The following is a 19,549-nucleotide window of genomic DNA, read 5'->3' as shown; positions in this document are numbered from 1 at the left end:
TCGACGAAGCCGTCTTCGAATGAAAGCCGTGCCAGCACGCGAAGGAGCCACAAGAATGGCTTCGGTGACCGGCTCCACCACGACGTCGGAGATGGCCCACCGCTCAGGTCCAGGTGAGCTGGATCGGCAGCCGGCCCGAGGCGGCAAGACATGACGACGCGCGACGAGCAGATCCAAGGTCGGACAGGGTCGGGCGGCGCGACCTGTGCAGCAGCACTGGTACCCGGTCGAGAGCAGGCAACCGACCGACGATGCCCACCCAGTACGGAGTACAGCAGGTATTACCTCCACCTAGGGTGGAGACGAAAGGTGCGCATGCACAAGCAGATGAAACAGCACTTGGACCGGCCGTGTTGCCTTGCCAAGCACAGGCCGGCATCGATTCGACAGTCACGAAGCATGCATTCTTCGCTTCCATTTTTCACCGGCCCATTTGTGAAGCCTTGGCCATGTCGTCGCCTCGTCCGATCCCCCAGGAGGCGAGCCGCCGTGCCACGACGAGGGCGGTGGCGTGATGGCGGGAGTCGGGCCCCCATCGGATTGCATTGGACCTGAGCCGACGATGAAGGCCGACACGCACCTGTCACGGATCCATCGTCGGCTGTGGGGTCGTCGACTCGGAGGGCGTGGACGACATGGCATGGTACGGGTGCGAGCGTCGACGCATCGGCAGCGCACGCCCTTGGCGGACGCGCAGCACGCCCACGTCAGCGTACGTGAGCACGGCCAGAGGTCGTCGGGAAGGGCGGGTCGCACGTAGGCGGGCGGATCGCATCTCTTGTTCCCTGCATCAACCGGTAAGGTGCAGCAAAGGCCACGGGCAGGAGGGGCAATATTGGATGGGAATGGCGACATTGAACCGGTACAAGCATGGGACTACATGTGGTACCATGGTGGATGCCACATACGATGCCACGCAGCGGCCTGCGCCGCCCAGCTTCGGCCGCACCATCCGACCTGCACTCGCGAGGGGCAGCGCGTATGATGATCATGGCCGAGAGAAAAGGGCGGAATAATCAATCGATCGTCGACAAGGACGAGGATTCCGAGGCCGGGCGGCGGAGACGAAGACGTGGCACGATGCCAAGAGGCGTCCGACGCAGGCCGACGGAGGCGAGACGATGCGGCGCGTCATCAAGGTGCGCAAAACGCAAAGAGGTCCGACGTCGGCGCTCGCAACGTGCCCTCTACCGTACGCGTGCGCCGCCTCGGAGAAGGGCCAGATGGAGACGGACGGTCGACGGCTGAGTCTTTTCACCTCATCGGCGCCGACGAGCATGAGGGCAAACACGGCCAGCCGCCGCGAGCATGTGCGACGCCGGTTTTGTTCTGTCATACTTTTTCGGGCCTGCGCGGACAACGGGAAGTGACGAGGTGGCATGCGGGTTTTGGCTGGTGAGAGTTTACGGCGAAGAATGAAAGCAAAAAAAAAGAAAAAAAAGGAACGGCGATCCGTTCACACGTGTCGGTGTGAGGGCGAGGTGACGCGGGATGGAAGCCGACGGAGCGAGCGGCCGGCGGGAGCTTACTTGCAGGCATTCACTGCCAGCGCAATTACAGTACTCGGTCGTCTTCATGCAGTGCGACGAGCAAGATGCCGGGCAGCGATGGCATCATTCCTGAAGCGTCGGGTTTGGGATGAGGACGCAGGATTGCACAGGGCACAGGTGGGTGTCGGTGCTTGCGGAGGATAATTATTTAGTACTGGCCATTGCTACAGGGGGGTGGCAAAAGTGTCGATTCACTCTGCAGTAGCAGCGCCACCAAAATTGAATCGTCATTTTTGTCAAGCGACTGTGCTCCGTACTGTGCAGGCGTAAGTAGGCACTACTGTACATGCAAGCACAAGCAGACGTACTCTGTACATGTAAGCACAAGTAGTTGTACTTGCTTCCATGCACAGCAGAGCACCGTGCGTGTGGAGCAGCTGTGCGGCATAGTCCAGGGGCACCGCCTTTCTTGCATTGCCTTTTTTTCCCTCGATCGATGTTCGATGCGGCCCTCGATGCGGATGGACGGGTGGGCGTGATGTGGGTGGTGGGCGTGATGTGGGTGGTGGGCGTGATGTGGGTGGTGGGCGTGATGGACGACGGGTGGTGGGCGTGATGCTCGCGGCGGGCGGGTCCGGCTACTAGGTACGCTGTTGGTTCCCTGCTAAACACCCAAGTACAGGCGTGCGACGCTTTACGGAGTACTTTGCAAGTACATGTAATGCATACAGAGTACGGAGTACCTGCACCAATCATCCGGTGCAGCACGCTGTCGGTGTGCACGTACAGTAATTACTTTGCACGCTTGCGAGCAACAAGTACAAGTACTTGCTGGCCGTGGGAAAAGGCTACTTGGTTCGTACCTGTACTGGGTACGGCGCAATCATTACCCTACTTCATGTGCAAGTACTCTCCGTGCTCCCTTGCAAACTACTCGTACAAGTTACTGCACATGCAGGTGCAGTATGAGCACATGCCATGCAATTAATTATCGAATACTTGCTCGGCACGCGTTGGTGCTATCTAGGTGTTTCGCCGTGATTTCTGGTAGTGCCACACGGTCGGTCGCTGCAAGTACAGGTACACGAACAACCAGGGCATGCGCGGCGTAGAGGTACTCCGTACATGCACTCGGATTCGGCATTGGCAATGGCGAGCCCAGCAACCAAACGTCGGTGCCATCCTTGTACCTGACATGGCCAACCACTACGAAGGTATCTAGCAGTACAGTTAGTAGGTAGGTAGCACCGCACTCCCCGTCGCTCCAGGCCTGTTCCTGACGCACGGGTACTCCGTACGTCTGGGTGTTTCGGCGCAGGGCAGGGCACGGCCAGGGCCCAAGGTGAATGCACCCGGACAGTACGGAGTACGAACCACTCGTACCTTTGGTTACGTGAGCCTGTGCGAATCCGTTGCCTCGTGGGCCGGTGCATCCACACAGCAAACCCGGCAGGAGACCGGACGAAAGGCTGAGATGAGAAAAAGGTGCACGCAACGGGGACGAAACGCGCGAGCTCATCCGTCCATGCGTCGACGCCTCACGCCGTTGCGTCGGTCGTGCGAGGTGCCGCCGCGACGACGAGGGCCGTAGGCGGGGCCCACCTCGGGGCTCCACCCGGAAGAGTCTTGTGCTGTGAGGCCCGGTGCGGCGCCGACGAAAGGCAGAGGCCAGCAAAAGGACGATGGCGTGCTCGCTGCGGCGACCGCTCGTGCCTGGCGCCGCATCGTGAGCCTGCGTGCCGGTGACGCGTTTCGTCGACGGCTGCAGGGCGCGCTTGACGTGCCGCCCTCGCTGGCTGTGCCGACGTGCGGGCGGACGAGCGCTGCGGTGCCGTGTCCGGCTGCCCTCTGGTGCTGCCGTGCGCGACCCGATCGAGACCACCGACCGACCGACGGACCGATACCCACCAGCAGCCCATGCGCGCCAACGCCTGCCTACCTGCGGCTTCGCGCTTGGCTAAGACTTCACTTGGCCTCTTCGTCCTGTTGGCTCCCCGGTCGTCAGTCGGACGCGCCATTGGGCCGGTGGCGTCGACATGGCACGGCACGTGCGGCGGGCAGTCAATGCCTGCCAGAACCTTCAAGTTCGTATTGATCATGACCAACGAACGCTACTTGGGTACCCGTCGGTACCCGAGGCCGGACGGTGACTGCGCAGGCGGGGCCATCAAGGTACGACGGAGATGCGACGGAGCACATGAAGAATGGAAATGATTGCGCGCTCGCTTGTAGGAGGAGACTTTCGGCAACCGCCGTACGAGAGCGTCGAGGAGCTGCTAATAATATGCCGATGACAACCCGAGCACGCATGGCGGCAGCCTTGGCCAAACCGAGTCATTCCACCGGCGCCGCATGAGTGACTGTTCTGCCCGTCGCTCCACAGCGGAACCCACGGCGGCTTCAGCGCTGGCGGAGCACCGACACACACCACCATCTCTGCGTCCTGCGGCGGCTGCGTACCGCGCATGTACACGCATGTACCCGCGGCGTACAGCTCAGCACTCGGCACTCTGTGCTCTGCAAGCACATGCAACTGCCTGGGTTGGTGCTTGGAAGTACTCCCTAGGTACTCCGTATATTGCTTGTAATTACCAGTCTGCAAACTTGTCGGTACAAAGAGCAGGTCTGTTCGGGGAGGCAACGGTAGCCACCAAGATGCGAACACAACCGAGTAATGCATGCACCAGTGGCTCTTGGTACCGAGCAACGAGGCGAGCGTCAAGGTCGAGACGCAGAGCTTCCTTGGTACGGCACGTCGCGCCGGCGTGGGCATGGCATGTGCCATCATCATCACGTACCGCACGAATACCACGACGGCGCAGGGCATATCATCGGTACCTACGGAATACTTGCAGGTTCGGAAGTGCAATGCTGTAGTTGTAGGGTGATGCTGCTACCTAGCGGTTGTAGGTACGTGCAGGATACATGCACTGTACTGCGCAGGTACCGGACGGCGACCCGCTAGGTACACTTGCTACGGCCAGCAGAGTCATGCTGCGTACGACCACTGTACAGTACATGTCCATGTGGCATTGACACTGTACCTGCGATACGAGGTGTGGCAAGACAGGCCGAGTAGGTACGGCACCTCGTCCGTACGGCACCTCGTCCGTACTGTGTGCTTGCACATGCCCCGCACAGTGTGCCGTTTCCTGCTCGCGCATGACGTGACGCACAAGCAGTCTCTTCGGTCGCCCGGTGACGGTACGGAATCCATTCGCTCGACGAGGGCGGGTGGAATCGCCATCGATACAAATGCGTCCGCCATTCTCCATCCGCCGGCAGCGAGCAACCGACATGGCACGTGTATCTTTCGTGGGAGCATCGCCCATCGAGACCGACGAACCGACAACCCTTCACCTCCTCCGACGCATGCCCTCCGCCGCCGTCGTGGCATGCCACACCTTTTGTGCCGCGAGAGCAACCCAGCCAGCCCGGCGGCCCAGTCCCGTCCAGTCCCGTCCAGTCCCGTCCAGGCCCGTTTCGGCGCGAGGAAAGGGTCGAGGAGGGATAGGCTCGTCCCGACAGCGGCCTCGTCTCGGCTGCTAGCCGCCACGACCACCAACGACGTCACATCGCCTCGGGGATTCCATCGTCACGCCGAGGAGCGGAGCAAGGTCGGGTCGAGCGAGAGGCAAAATTCCACGGCGCCGACGAGCAGACGCCCATCGCCACCGGCACCGAGTCTCGCCACCCTCCGTCACGTCTTGCTTGTTTTCAGCCTACCACGACTCGCTCGCGGCCACCGCCAAGCCGACAGCTGACCTGCTTGGCTTATTGGTGGACGCCTCTTTGCTCCCGACGCTGCCAACGCCTGCCACGACGCAGACGCCGACCAGACGCAGACGCAGACGCAGCGGCACCTGCTCCTCCTCCTCCATCATTGTTGGCCACCAAACAGGCCCAGCCGCACCCTCCCTTCGCCCTCGCCCTCGCCCTCGTCCTCGTCCTCTGCCGTGCGTTCTTGTCGGCCTGAGGAAGCAAACGCATACGTGTACTATACGAGTCGAAGCAGGCGACGTCGGTCGCGACTGCCCCGGAGGCGCCCACTTACACCCGCCACCGCCTCCTCCTCTCGCCTCACCTGCACCTTCCCACTTCCGCAGAGGTCGGTCGCGCCCGCCGTCCGTCGGTGCGTGCCCTTTGCCTCGCCTATCCCCGGCGCCCGCCCTTTTGAATACCAAGTTGCATCTCCTCCTGCCTCACTGGAGCCACTCAATCTTCCCTCTCTCACCTTTCTCGCTTCCTCGCTTCCTCACTTCATCGCTTCCTCGCTCCGGGCTCCGACTATAGCAACATCGCCCGTCGGCAAGATGACTTTACACTCCACCGCCTCGGTTTCGGCCTCCTCCCCCTCACCCTCCTCCTCCTCCTCCCCTTCCTCACCCTCCTCCTCCTCCTCCCCTTCCTCCTCCTCCTCCTCCTCCTCCTCCTCCTCCTCCTCCTCCTCCTCGTTGGTCTCTTCCCGCAACAGCTCCCGCAACAACTCCATCAGCTCCAGTCCGTACTCGTCCGACCCAGACCCCGATACCGACGTCGACCTCGAATCCGATGACCACCGTCCCCATGCCGCCACAATGTCGGGCCTGTTCGCCGCAGCCTTGAGGAAATCTCGTCGCCTGTCGCTGCCCTTTGTCCGTTCCGCCAAGGAGCGCCGTCGAGCCGAGGAGGCCGCCGCCGCCGCCGAGGCCGCCAGCGTGCTCACCCTCGGCTGCCTCGTCGAGACGCCCTCGATCGTCTTCTACGACGAGCCCCAACGCAGCACCGGCGCCTTGCTCTCGGGCGAGGTCTCCATCGACGTGCACGACGCCGCCGTCACCGTCGACCGCCTCGACGCCACGCTCGCCCTGCACACGGTCCAGAAGCGGCCCTTTCAAGGCCACTGCGCCGGCTGCCAGACCCAGGTCCACGACCTCGCCAGGTGGTGCCTCGTCGACCAACCCTGCGGCTTCCGCCGAGGCCGCCACCAGTTTCCTCTGAGCACCCATCTCTCGGGCACCCTCCCCGCCGCTCTTGACACGCCCGTCTTCTCCGTCGCCTACCGCCTCAAGGTCGACGCCCTCGTCTCGCGCAAGGACGCGCCCCCCATCCGCTACAGCCTCGAGCGCCTCCTGCCCGTCAACCGCTCCCTCCCCCATCGCCTCTACCCGCTGCTCGCGACGCGCGTCTTCCCGCCCACGTCCATCCGGGCGAGGGCCGAGTGCCACGCCGTCATCCACCCCGACGTCGCCAACAAGCTGTCGCTCCACCTCGACGGCCTCGTCTCCGAGCCCGACAAGTTCCACATGGTCGACCTCTGGAAGCTCAGGAGGCTGACGTGGAAGCTCGAGGAGACGATCCGCACCACGGCCCCCGCTTGCCCGAGGCATGCCCCGAGCGCCCGCTGGATCAGCGTCGACGAGAACGGCGCCTTCCGCAAGGGCCTCGTCCGCTCCGAGACGCGCGTCGTCGGCGACAAGGTGCTCCTCGACGGTTGGAAGGCCAACTACGCCGACGCCCGCGGCACCGTCGACGTCGACCTTGACTTTGGCACCAACAAGCACGTCGTCGCCAAGCCCCCCGCCACCCCGTCGCCTCGACCCTACGCCTGCGACCTGTCCTCGGCCGGCACCCGCATCACGCACGCCCTGCAGCTCGAGATGATCGTCTCCAAGGAGTTTGCCCCCGAGGGCAAGCTTCACAAGACGACGACGACGGGCGTCGGCCGCGTCCTGCGCATGGCCTTGGACGTCGTCCTCACCGAGCGCCCCGGCGTCGGCGTCAGCTGGGACCTCGAGGCTCCACCCGTCTACGAGGAGGTGTCGCCGAGCCCTCCCGTCTACACCTCGGCCGCCTGCCGCCCACCTCCGGCACCCCCGGTCCGCTCCGAGAATGCAATCGTCGCCGGCCAGCGCTCGTAGCCGGCGACATGAATGAACGAATGAATGACGCCTTTGCATTGTCCTTGCTCGTCCGTCCCTTGTGCTGCGTCGTACTCGCAGCTCGAGGCGCACCCACCACAGCATGTCCGAGCCGCACGGATTGCTTCTTTTTTTTTTTTCTCGTCTTACTATAATACCCGGAGCGCACATGATGGATACGGCAGTGTGGAAGAAACGGCCTTGGCAGTCCCGGGCGTGGAAAATAGCCATAGTAATGTAGCGGCGACTGCGAACACGAGTACCTGCACGCAGCAAGGGAGGCATTCGTGCCCCGGGCCCCTGCGCGCCTCGACTTGGCTGTGACGAAGCACGCGTGTTTGTCGTCGCCATGCCGCCCACGAACGAGGGCAAACAGTGGGCGAGACGGACATGACGGATATCTGGCGCGCGGCTTGACGACGACCGTGCTGCGACCGCCGTGCCGCCGCCGAGGTGGAACGAATCTGCGAAATCTGCGCCGTCGGTCCTGTGATACCCGCCCTCTTGACTCACCCATGCACAAAGATCAAGGTCGACGAGGTTGCGCTGCCGGCTGCGAGACGGCGGCTTGCGCCGACGTCGGGCTTCGTACGCTTCCGTGCATCAGCCGTCACGCACGATCCCGGCGCAGCCATGACACTCGAGCATTCGTCGTGTACCTGGCGCGCGCGTGATTCTCACCTCCTATAAAGGCGGCACGAGGCATTTGGATCCATCGGCTCAACCTCGTCTGCTTCATTTTCCCACTCGCCCCCTTCGACACAAGATCGTGTACACCCGCTACATCTCACCAAATCGACGACTGCACACGATTGCGCGCAACATTTCCTTCTCAACCATTGTACGTGTGCATCCGATATTTCACAGCAGCGAACGAGACGCACCAGTCGTTTCGACGATGAACATTGTCGCCAAGACCACGCTGGATCTCATCACCGTTCGGAGCACCCTGCCAGCGGTGCCCTTCCCGCCTCCAGGGCGTTGGCCGATCTTCAGGACCGCCCGTCTCCTCATCCGCCCATACGCAGCCGACGACCTCGAGGCCCTGCACGCGCTGCGAGCGCAAAACGAGGTGATGCAGTGGACGTCGGCGGGAACGCCGGACGCGACGCTCGACCGCACGCGGGAGATGCTGGCCAAGAAGCTCGACGACGACATCAACTACGGCTGCGTCATCTGCCTCGCCTCGACGGGTGAAGTCATCGGCTCCGGCGGCGTCGGACCGCGCACGGGCGAGCTCGGCTGGCCCAACATGGGCTACATTCTGCGAAAGGAGTTTTGGGGCCGCGGCTACGCGACCGAGTTCACGAGGTGCCTCCTCGACGTCTGGTGGGCGCTTCCGAGGGCCGAAGTCGTCGTCGCCGTCGACAGGAGCACCGTCGCCGGCAGCGTAGCCCACGGGGATGTCGTGGCCGAAAGCTTGGTCGCCATCACGATCGGCGAGAACGAGGCAAGTCGGCATGTGCTGGAGAAGGTGGGCATGACGCTCGTCAAGATATGGGAGGAGACGGACCGCCGAGACGCCACCCGGCTCGTCGATCTGTACGGCTACACGGGGCAGACGCCCGAGAGAAACGGCGTGCAAGTGGATCTGGTGAAGCGTTGACGGACCTCGAAGTGCGTCTTGCTGGCCACTTCTCAAGTCGAGCTCGTCGCCCGTGCCGGGGTCGATGATTGTTGTGCTGCGGACGGCTCATCTGCGACCGCGAGGGTCCCGTCACCGATCGGTCGATCGACTTGATTTGGGTCAGAGCCGCATTATCCTTGGGCTAGAACGGGGTTCCCAGGCCACCGAGGCTGACGTCGCGCCGCTCGGGGTAAGCACGGATGCGAATCGTACGGGTCTGGGGCCGTGGTCATTGGGGAGGGGCGCGCCGGTGACGGATGCCGCTGCGCTTGACCTGGCCGATACGGAGACGAGGGAGAATACCTGCGTGTTTGCTATCAGCTGACGAGGACTGAGCGAGCACGACGGCCGAGCATGTATATTGGCCCGTGGCGAGAGTCATGTCTCAGTTGGTGCAGACGCATCAGTCGATTCCGCCTTGCTCACACATCTCTTTACGCTCTCCCCAACCCTCAGGTGTGAAGAGCTGAAACATTTGAAAAAGGACCCGCGCTGTACAATTGCAGAGTAGCTTCTCGGCATGTTGCCAGTCATGTTGCCAGTTTGAGCATTCTTTGTGTGACGGTGACGGAACTTGGCGATGGTGCACCTTTCGCTGTTGGCTTCTCACTCTCTTTATGCATGCCCAACCTGTCCAGCATTGATTCCATTTGTAGTCGTTATAGTAATAGTCATTGTAGTCGTTATAGTAATAGTCATCTTAGTCGTTATAGTAATAGTCACTCCTTGTTCCACTCCGTGTTTCCAACTGCCCCGTCTCCTGTCCTCTCCTGTCAACAAGTATTGTCCCTGCCGCTCTTGCCTCGGCAATCGTCCGAGGTTCCTCTTTCGGATGGCTCGCCCCGCCAGTGCGCCTCTTGAGGCGCCACCCGCCGCCACCCGCCGCCACGCAGGATAAGATGGAGGTACTTGTACAATACGGAGTACATGTAAGAAGGTACCTACTGTACTCTATACTTGGTTGCAAGTACATGTACATGCAAATGCAGTGCTATACCGACTCCGTGCTCTATACTTGGTTGCAAGTACATGTACATGCCCATGCAGTGCTATACCGACTCCGTGCTCTATACTCCGTATAAAGTATTACAAAATACATCATTAATTAGAGTCCTCATCATGGTCGACGTTGTTTCGACGAGGCGTGCCAATGCAATGTGACGACTAGAAAAGCATAGCGAGCTGGATATGCCAGGCAAGCCTACAAGTAGTAGCCATGACAATTACAGTTGGTGTGGGCGTAGTCACCTCACAGTGCCATCATTCTTCATCCAACCTTTGCTTCGATCTGGGTTACCTCGTCTGTTGTGCCAATGATAAGGATGGATTGAATGGAATGATGGTGTACGCGTTTTGTCCAAAAATTATGCGTCAACGTGGGTGGACTCTGCAGCTTGTGTACTCCGTACTGCTGCCATCATTTGAGTTGCAGTGTGTACCGAGGATGCCATCTATGAAGGAGAGGAAATTGAAATAATGATTCTGGCAAATTTTTCGCCTGCCACAGCATGGAAACTACAGCATGGAAACCACAGCACGGAACCACAGCATGGAAGCGGATAGAGAGGGGCACAGTGCCTCGATGCTGATGTCGCTTAGTAGTCGTCAAGATCGGATGTACACTGCATCTTCGGCCAGGAAGCCTTCAAAGCTTCATGGCAAGGTTTGGGGAGAAAGTCCTTGGCCCGTCGTTTCTCGCAGATGGAAACAGAGTGTTCATTCTGTACAGTTTAAAATCAACGCTCGTGAAACTCGGCCAAATCACACGCCAAGGACTCAACGCAGCAGCAGCCACCTTAGTTGAGTCTGCGAAAGACGACGGGCGCCTCGGTGCCCACCCCTTGGGATCGGGTCAGACGGAATTGCACCTCGAGGGCCTTTGCGCGGCCGGCGACGTCAAACTTGAACTGGGCGGCGGCAAAGGCCTTGAAGAACACGGTAGGGTTCTGGGGCATGACCATGAACAGGATCCAATAGTCGGCCGAGATGTGGTGCATCTTCATTTCCATGGGCCACGTGTCGTCTGGGCGGGACCCGACCAGAATCTTCTCAGCCGCGTCGTCGGGGTCGACGTCGACCTGCAGCGTCATGTTTCCGTAGCCCGGGTCGTGGTAGGTGCCGGCGAGGGCTTCCATCGCCACCGTGGCCGGCGCCGGCGTCTCGGGCCTGTCGGGGTAGATGTCGTCGAGGGCGTTGTCGAGCATGTGCTGCGCGCCGGCCATGATGTCACGCCACCTTGCGCTGTCAGTCACGGACGGACGGCCGTCGGACGGCGCGACGGAGGCTCACTTTTTGTCCACGTCGACGCGGTCCTCGGGCGCGATGCCGAGCTTGGCGTCGACGAGGGCGAAGATCAAGGCCTCCTCGGCGGCGTTGGACGTCATGGCCGTGTTCGCAAAGGCCACGACGCCGTAGCCGATGTCGGGAAACCAGTAGACTTCGGCGCCGAAGCCGTGGTTGCCGCCGCTGTGCGTGTACATGGGCTGGCCCCGGTAGGCGGAGCGCTCCCAGCCGAGGCCGTAGGTCTCGACGTCGCGGCCGTTGGAGGGCATGGCGACGACGATGCGCGGCGTCTTGATGTCCCGATGGACGGCCGGCGAGAGGGGCCCGGCCTCGCGGAGCAGGCTCCGGACCCACCGGGCGTAGTCGAGGACGGTCGAGAAGACGGCGCCGGCGCCGCTGGCCTCGGTGACGGGCATGCGGGGGACCTCGCGGAAGGCCGCGTCGGCGTCGCTCCACCAGTATCCCTGGGCGAGCCGGCCCGTCGGGGCGGCGAGGGCGTCGTCGAGGTCGAAGTAGGTGGCGTTCATGCCGAGGGGGGCCCAGATGGTGTCGCGGAGGACGCGGCCGAGCCAGCGGCCGGTGAGGGTCTCGACGACGTGCGAGAGGGCGACGTACATGAGGTTGCAGTACTGGAAGCGGACGCGGGGCTCGGCCGTCAGGGGCAGGTTGCGCAGGTTGCGGACGATGTCGCGGGGCCGGGCGGCTCGGCCGTCGACGAGGTGGCGACTCGTAATGTCGTGGCGCGGCATGCCGGTACGATGGCTCACGGCATCCTCGAGCGTCACGTGGGCCGTGGCCCATTCATCCTGGAGGACAAAGTCGTCTCGGATGATGGAGGCGATGGGCGTGTCCCAGCCTCGGGCGAGCGCCTCGTGCTCGTCGGCGTGGATGAGATGGGAGAGGACGGCGCCGGTGAAGGCCTTTGTCGTCGACGCCGCGTACCACAACGTCTCGGGGCGCGCCGGCGTGGCGGGCAGAGAGGCGAAGCCGTAGCCCTGTGCCGATCAGTCAAACGGCCAGGAGAGGATGCGAGAGGGTCGCCATTCGACGGGGCTCGAGCACTTTTGCGTAGATGTCCTGACCGTCGATGACGGCAATGGACAGGCCGGGGACGTGCCAGCGGTGCAGCGTCTCGTTGGCGAAGCGGGCAAAGTCGTCAGCGAACGGATTCCCGCTGCCCTTGCCGTACTGGGCCAGCGGCTTCTGGTCCGCCGCGGCAAAGGGAGACAGGAACGCGAGGGCGGCGACGAGGACGACGACGCGAAGGCGAGGAAATGAGGCCGACATGATGTGTTTTGGCGGTGAGGAGGACGGAAGACGGCGGAAGGAGGAGGTTATTTACAATGGGCAACCACTTCCTTCCTTTACAGGGACTCGCCCTGGTGCGGCAGGTACTCAATGGGTTGCGGCTGCCTTTTTACTCGCACAGGTGCTGAAGGTACTCGGTGGGTTGCGGCTGCCGTTTTGTACGAGTGAGACTTGAGAATGCGCACCGTATATTGTCGGTATCTTGACCTTGTAACAAGTACTAGTACTTGGTACGAATAAGTGAGTGAGTTGGTGAGTGGGTAAGTTGGTGAGTGGATGAGTTGGTGAGTGAGTGAGTGAGTGAGTCACCCTCACGCTCGCACGACGGGATTACGCGTAAATGTATAATCAATTCATACGGACTAGGTCCTTGCATATCATCCGTCCTTGTATATCATCCTGCGAGTAATCCAACGATGCTCTGCTGCCTGTTGGTCCTGTCGTGTCATGACCGAATCAGGCAGGTCAACCGAAGGGTACTTGTGTTACCTGGCAATTTGTTAGCAAATCAATGTACCACATGTCTAGGCGTCATACTACAGTACACAGAGGAGCACGTCGTTGGCAACTCGGCGCAACGTCATTCCCATCTTCGCCACCTCACCACCATTCACGCCCCCATTTCTGTCTTTATACGCTTCAACTTCCCATCTGCCTTGCGCCTTGCTCCTGACGAGGACGGACATGTATTTGAGAGGGCGCTTCTACCAATATCTGCGTTGGCAACGTCACGATGTTGACTCCCCACCGTGGCCCATGTGCTGCAAGTTCTTGCTGCAGTGTAGCAAATGTACTCTGTAGGTAGTTGTACATTCCGCAGATGTACATGTACACGCAGCTGTATTTGCCCATATACGTACATGTACAGTGCTATACTGTAAATGGTACTGTAGATGACGGCGAGTACGGACCAAGTACAGTACGGAGTAGATGTTGCGTTGTTTGTTAAATGGTCCAGTCGGTCGGCGGTACTTTCTTGCTCCATGGGAGGTACAGTACTTGCATGCCGTCGATGCCCGTACTTGTGGTTTGACTTGCGGCACGGAGAACAGAGTACTGGTACATGGAGCGCGTCCTGGTGTACTTTGTGTGCAAGTACTGCGCTAACGGAGTCCCTACCGCCACCATCAACGGCTACCTCGGCCGCATCAGGAACCAACAACCTCCCCACACCTCGGACGACCGACTCCCGTTCGAGAAACAAATCTTATCAATAATGTCGCTCCATTAGGATCGACGAGCAATACTCGTGCAAATTGTTATGAAAAGTACAGTACTTATCTGCTTCGTATTCCGTAGAAATGCCTACCCTGGTTATATTTTTCATACACAAATCACCGCCAAGCACATCGTACAGCCTGTGGAGCGGCTTCAATACGACGTCGGCGTGCTGGCTGAGCCCCTGAAACCGCGCCACGACCGCTGCCCAAAGCGCCGCGCCACACATCCCTCTCGATTTTTTTGCCCCTCGACCTGCCTCTTCTCCGAAACACCTCGTACGCAGAGGAAAGCATGCTCGTCTTCCATCGTCCCTTGCTCGACGGAGACGAGGACGTGGCCAGCAACGCCCGGCAATGAATCATCCGCTCGTCCTCGCCGGCCGGCGGTGGTGGATGCCCGTCCTCGCCACCCTCTCCGCTTGTCTCCTCGTCCTCGTCTTCCTCCGCATCGACTCCCAGTCTCACGCCGGTCCCTCCTTTAGCCACAAGCCTCTCACGGCTCAGAAGCCGTCCAATGTCCTCCCACCGTCTCCCTCTCGCGTCTCCCACGTCTCCTCGGGCGTGCCGACCAACAGCAAGCCCAAGGGCTCGGTCCATGTGCCGCTCGTCGTGCCGACCAACGTGACGACCAACGTCTCCTCTTCCGCGGCGCCCTCCCATCACTCGTCCGACGCCGGGCTGCCCACGCTCAACTCGTCCGCCTACGTCAGCGTCGTCCGGAGCGAGCACGCCGACGGATGGCCCCACCGCGTCTTCAAGAGCTCGCCGTGGATGCCGCCCAACATGTCCGTCTCCGTCACCAACGCCGGCCTCGCCGACGGCTACCTGTTCGTGACGCCTAAGCCGCGCAGCGGCAAGGGTGGCATCGAGATGAGCGCGCCGTACGTGCTGACGTCGGACAACGAGCTCGTCTACGCCTACAACGCGACCCGCGGCACCAGCGGCTTCCGCGTCCAGCAGCTCGCCGGCAAGCCGCGACTCACCTTTTGGCAGGGCGAAACGACCATCGGCCGCGGCTACGGCCGGGTCGTCATGCTCGACCGGCACTACAACGAAAGCGTCGTCGACCTCGACGCCGACATCCGCTGGGACCTCCGCGACGGCCGCAAGGCGCCGGGGCTCGTCGACTACCACGAGAACATCCTGACGCCGCAGGGCACCCTCCTCGTGACGGCGTACAACATCACGACGGCCGACCTGCGGCCTTTCGGCGGCCCCGAGCACGGACACGTCGTGGACAGCCACTTTTACGAGATCGACCCGGCCACGAGCAGGGTGCTCTTTCGCTGGAGCGCCCTCGACCACGTCGGACTCGGCGACTCCCACATGCCCGTCAAGTCGTACATGGGCGACGGCACCAAGGGCAAGGGCTGGGACTTTTTCCACATCAACTCGATCCAGAAGCTCGGCGACGACTACCTCATCAACAGCCGCCACACCTGGGCCTGCTACCTCGTCTCCGGCAAGGATGGCCGCGTCCTGTGGACCCTCAGCGGCAGCGGCGAGGGCGGCAGCTTCGGCCCCGTGCCCGTCAACGGCACCTTTCGATGGGCCCACGACGCCCGCGCGCACAACATCTCGGACGCCGGCATGGCCGTCAGCCTCTTTGACAACCACAACATGGAGCAGGACAACGGCACGATGCCGACACGCGGGCTCGTCCTCGGCGTCGGCCTCCCACCCGACGCCGAGAAGCCGCCCGTCGTGCTCCGCGACGTGCGCGCCGCGCCCGACTTTTACAGCGGCAGCCAAGGGAGCTACGACGCGGCGCTCCCAAACGGCAACCAGCTCCTCTGCTACGGCCCGTCCCCCGTCGTGCGCGAGTTCGGTCCTGGCGGCGACCTGCTGTGGGAGGGACGTCTGGGCCTCGACGACAAGGTGCAGTCGTACCGCGCCTTCAAGGCCGAGTGGCACGCGACGCCGCTCGCGTGGGACCCGTCGCTCGTCGTCGAGGCGGCCGGGACGACGGGCGGCCGGCAGCTGCTCGAGGCCTACGTGTCGTGGAACGGCGCGACGGACGTCGAAGGCTGGACGGTCCACGTCGGGCCCAGCGAGCGCGAGCTGCGCAAGGTCGGCCGCGCGGCCAAGCGAGGCTTCGAGACCGTCATCGAGGTGGCGGCGTCCAAGTCGTCCTGCGTCCAGGTGGCGGCGCTGCAGGGCGGCAAGGAGGTGCGACGATCGAACGTCGTGTGCCTCGCATAGTCAGAGAATGCATAGAATACATCCTTTTGGACAAAGGCGATGAGTGCATTGATTCCTACATATCTCCCCCTTGCTGCGTCTGGGGAGCTCTCCTAGATTATATCGTCCCCTTCCTTCTATCAGTAACCGTCCCGTGCCTAGTCACGTGATGGACGCTCCGAGCATGTGTCTCCTCTCATGCAGCGCCGCTTGCGCGTCCGGGATGTGATTCCACGATGCCACGGCATCATTCCCTCTTGCTCTCTCCTCTGCCGATACTCGTGACCATGTCCCATGGGACAGCTCCGGCTGCTGTCGAGCGTACCCTCGTGGGAACTACAGAGTACTTGGCTCGGTCATGTGTGAGACAGTTTGTCGTCGACGTCGTTGATGCCGACGAGGAGGGCATGTCTCACAGGCTCGGAAGATGTCTCACAGGCTCGATAAAAGTCTCATAGGCTTGGAATAATGGCTGCGACAGCATATGGGCAGTGGGGAAACCACGTCACCAAATCGCTCGGGAAAAGATTAAAGTCTCTTCCAGGGACTGTTCCCATGTCCATGGTAAAACACGTTCCAGCCACCCCCATGCCCCCCCACGAGGTACCCATCCGACTCGTCCCGCACGGCACACGCGTCGCAGCCTACTCGACCTGCTCGGCCCCCCAGTAGTAGGTAAAGATGTCGACGCCGACAAAGTCGTCCTTGTAATACTTGGCCGCCTCCTCCTCGCCGGCGGCACCGGCGCAGACGATGAGCGGCATAAAGTGCTCCCCGCCGTTGGGGGGGTGCATCTGGTTCGCATGCGGCAGCGCGCGCCAGGCCTTCAAGCCGGTCCACCTCGCGTCCTTGTCGGCGGCGGTGACGACGTGCGTCAGGGCGTCGTTCCACTCGTCCGAGTCGCGGCGGAAGGCGGCGCACTGGTCCGGCCGGACGGAGCGGAGGGAGAGCATGGTGTCGAGGTTGTGCAGCGAGGCGAAGCCGGAGCCGATGATGGCGATGCCGTCGGCGCGCAGGGCGGCGAGGGCGGCGCCCATGCGCAGGTGGGCGTCGGGGTCCTCGGAGCGCAGGACCGAGACCTGGACGACGGGCACGTCGGCCTTGGGGAGGACGAGCGTCAGCGGGACGAAGACGCCGTGGTCCCAGCCGCGGTCGGCGTCGAGCTTCGGCGAGAGCCGCTGGTCGGTAAAGGCCTTGCGGATGCGCTCGGCGATGTCGGGCGCGCCTGGGGCCGCATACTCCAGCTTGTAGGCTTCCGGCGGGAAGTTGTAGTAGTCGAAGAGCAGCTTGTGGCTTTCCGACGACGAGATGGACGGCACGTCGGTCGTCCAGTGGGCCGTGATGAGGACGATGGCCCGCGGTTGGCGCGGCGTGCCGAGGCCGAGGATCTGGGGCACGCGCTTCTTGAGCGAGTAGATGATGGACTTGTGGCCGGGGTCGCCGAGGATGGGCAGCGGGCCTGGGTCAAAGCGAGAGAGGTGAGCGCGACGGACGATGGACGTTGTGACTCGATGGTGCAGAAAGGAGCATACCTCCGCCGTGGGAAAGCGCAATGACGGGCGCGAGAGCAGACGAAACGGTCATGGTGAATTTGAGCACGCTCAGTGGAGCAATGACGGGCCTCGATGCTCGACGTTTCTGGACGCTGCTTGCTGTCGGCCTTGGTTGCTCTTGGCCTTGGTTTGTTCTTGGCCTTTGTTTGCTCTTGGCCTTGGTTTGCTTTGGACCTTGCTCAAGCTGTCGTCACACAACGTTGCGGGTTCGAAGCAATCGATGCTCGACTTTTCTGGGCCTCGATGCTCGACTTTTCTGGGCCTCGATGCTCGACTTTTCTGGGCCTCGATGCTCGACTTTTCTGGACGCTGCTTGCTGTCGACCTTGCTTGCTCTCGGTCTTGGTTTGCTCTTGGCCTTGGTTTGCTCTTGACCTCGGTTTTCGTTTGGCCTTGTTTTGCTCTGGGCCTCGGTTTGCTCCTGGCCTTGGTTTGCTCTTGACCTCGGTTTTCTTTTGGCTTTAGTTTGCTCTTGACCTCTGCTTTCTCTTGGCCTTGGTTTGCTCTTGGCCTCGGTGTGCTCTTGGCCTTGGTTTGCTCTTGACCTCGGTGTGCTCTTGGCCTTGGTTTTCTCTTGACCTTGTTTTGCTCTGTACCTTGCTCAAACTGTCGTCACACAACGTTGCGGGTTCGAAGCAAAAGTCAATCGTCGGTGGCGGGGCTTCGGCACGCTTCTTATACCCGGCCGCTCTTCTCGTCGCCCGCCGGTAGCGTTACATGACAGCTCGCGCGCAGACGTCGTCCCGCGCGCGATGGCGGTCAGTCAAGCCGTCGGTCAGTCGACTTAACCGTCTGACCGTTTCAGTCGGTTCGGCATCCCACCGTCCCCGCTTATATCCGAGGGGGCCAGACTGGCCGCTTGGCTGGGCTTGGTCATAGCCGCGCGGTGAGTTCCACCAGCTGGAGGGAGGGCTTGATTGGTAATCCAGGTGCTGCCACAAGGGTGGCCGTGATGATGTCGCTGGTTGCTGTCGTGAGTGATGATGAGTGGAGGTTTGCGTGGTTGGCAAGATTTTCCAAAGCATCCGCACTCAGCACCGCTCACCGCTTCAGTGCCCTGGAGCCGTGCACACTGTCCATTGCGCACCGTATTGTGCACTGTACAGTACAGTGCACGCGCAACAGGTAATATGAGCTGTTGTGCCACAGAGGACTTGTAGGTACCTGTGGCTTGCGCTGCGACATTGTCTGTGCTTGGAGCCGCTCACCGTGCGCAGCATCGCTCACTGTTCGAGTACCTGACCCTAGTGCGCACTGTGTAATATGGTGTGCACTGTGCAGTACTGCGCCCCATGCAAGTACGGGCACAGTTGGTATGAGCTGTTGAGCCACAGAGTACGTACCTGAAGCGTCACTGAGGCGTCACTCGGCACGTTCTTGGGTGCATCGAACTGTGACATCATACTTGGGGTATTACGAGTCGTATGGATGGGGAATACGTGAATGGCCTTGAATTTGAGCAGGATGTAGCCTAGAGGGGAGAATACGCATGTGTGTGACGCAGGTGTGTGACCCATGCGAACAAGATGTGCGCAACTCCCGGCGACTCCAGGGTAACTCCTGTGAATGGTTCATCTGTGGCTGGTGCGATGATGCTGCTAGGCTCCGAACCTGCTTCTCAGGTGCCACCTTCGAATACAGGTACAAAAGTCACTTGGGAGACGACGACGGTGCCAATAGTCTCGCACCCTATGCGAACGAGTAGTCGATGAAGCGATGGTGCAAGTCGTGCCGGTTGAGGCCGTTGGTGGGGACCACGGCGCATGCCCGATGCCCCGAACCCCACCACGGGATCCTCCCCACCGTCTTCGGGCCCGACCACCGGAGCCGGAGCCGACATACTAAGTCATCCCGTCCAGGTCGGTTTACCGAAAAACGGATCGTCCTGAAATTTCTTGCCGTATGATGCAATAGACGAAAAATCCGTCGCTTATTCTTGGCTCACCCCTCGAGCGCTTGCTTGCGCATTGCCGAATGCCATGTGACTG

At 61.4% G+C, this 19,549-nt stretch overlaps 6 protein-coding genes across 6 annotated transcripts; 3 read left to right on the top strand and 3 right to left on the bottom strand.

Annotated features, from left to right (window-relative positions):
- Positions 1-5,370: 5,370 nt before the first annotated feature.
- On the bottom strand, positions 5,371-5,982 carry DCS_03184 (uncharacterized protein; the record flags this gene model as incomplete). The annotated part of the gene is made up of 3 exons (XM_040800508.1): positions 5,371-5,487; positions 5,545-5,695; positions 5,750-5,982. 3 exons carry the CDS (start codon positions 5,980-5,982, stop codon positions 5,371-5,373), a joined length of 501 nt encoding a protein of 166 aa, XP_040661391.1.
- Positions 5,983-6,067: 85 nt separating this feature from the next.
- On the top strand, positions 6,068-7,390 carry DCS_03183 (uncharacterized protein; the record flags this gene model as incomplete). The annotated part of the gene is made up of 1 exon (XM_040800507.1): positions 6,068-7,390. The coding sequence occupies one exon, from the start codon at positions 6,068-6,070 to the stop codon at positions 7,388-7,390; it is 1,323 nt and encodes a 440-aa protein (XP_040661390.1).
- An 898-nt stretch (positions 7,391-8,288) lies between these two features.
- Positions 8,289-9,342, top strand: DCS_03182 (uncharacterized protein; the record flags this gene model as incomplete). The annotated part of the gene is made up of 2 exons (XM_040800506.1): positions 8,289-8,984; positions 9,034-9,342. 2 exons carry the CDS (start codon positions 8,289-8,291, stop codon positions 9,340-9,342), a joined length of 1,005 nt encoding a protein of 334 aa, XP_040661389.1.
- A 1,471-nt stretch (positions 9,343-10,813) lies between these two features.
- DCS_03181 (penicillin-binding protein) lies at positions 10,814-12,587 on the bottom strand (the record flags this gene model as incomplete). Its single annotated transcript, XM_040800505.1, has 3 exons — positions 10,814-11,252; positions 11,307-12,295; positions 12,363-12,587. 3 exons carry the CDS (start codon positions 12,585-12,587, stop codon positions 10,814-10,816), a joined length of 1,653 nt encoding a protein of 550 aa, XP_040661388.1.
- Positions 12,588-14,182: 1,595 nt separating this feature from the next.
- DCS_03180 (uncharacterized protein) lies at positions 14,183-16,030 on the top strand (the record flags this gene model as incomplete). Its single annotated transcript, XM_040800504.1, has 1 exon — positions 14,183-16,030. One exon carries the CDS (start codon positions 14,183-14,185, stop codon positions 16,028-16,030), a length of 1,848 nt encoding a protein of 615 aa, XP_040661387.1.
- Positions 16,031-16,653: 623 nt separating this feature from the next.
- DCS_03179 (uncharacterized protein) lies at positions 16,654-17,593 on the bottom strand (the record flags this gene model as incomplete). The annotated part of the gene is made up of 2 exons (XM_040800503.1): positions 16,654-17,468; positions 17,542-17,593. 2 exons carry the CDS (start codon positions 17,591-17,593, stop codon positions 16,654-16,656), a joined length of 867 nt encoding a protein of 288 aa, XP_040661386.1.
- Positions 17,594-19,549: the final 1,956 nt, after the last annotated feature.

This window comes from Drechmeria coniospora, chromosome 01 (assembly GCF_001625195.1).
Source record: "Drechmeria coniospora strain ARSEF 6962 chromosome 01, whole genome shotgun sequence".
In the NCBI taxonomy this organism is placed as follows: Eukaryota; Fungi; Ascomycota; class Sordariomycetes; order Hypocreales; family Ophiocordycipitaceae; genus Drechmeria; species Drechmeria coniospora.
Note: the sequence above shows the minus strand (reverse complement) of the source record. Positions and strands in the feature narration are given on the sequence as shown.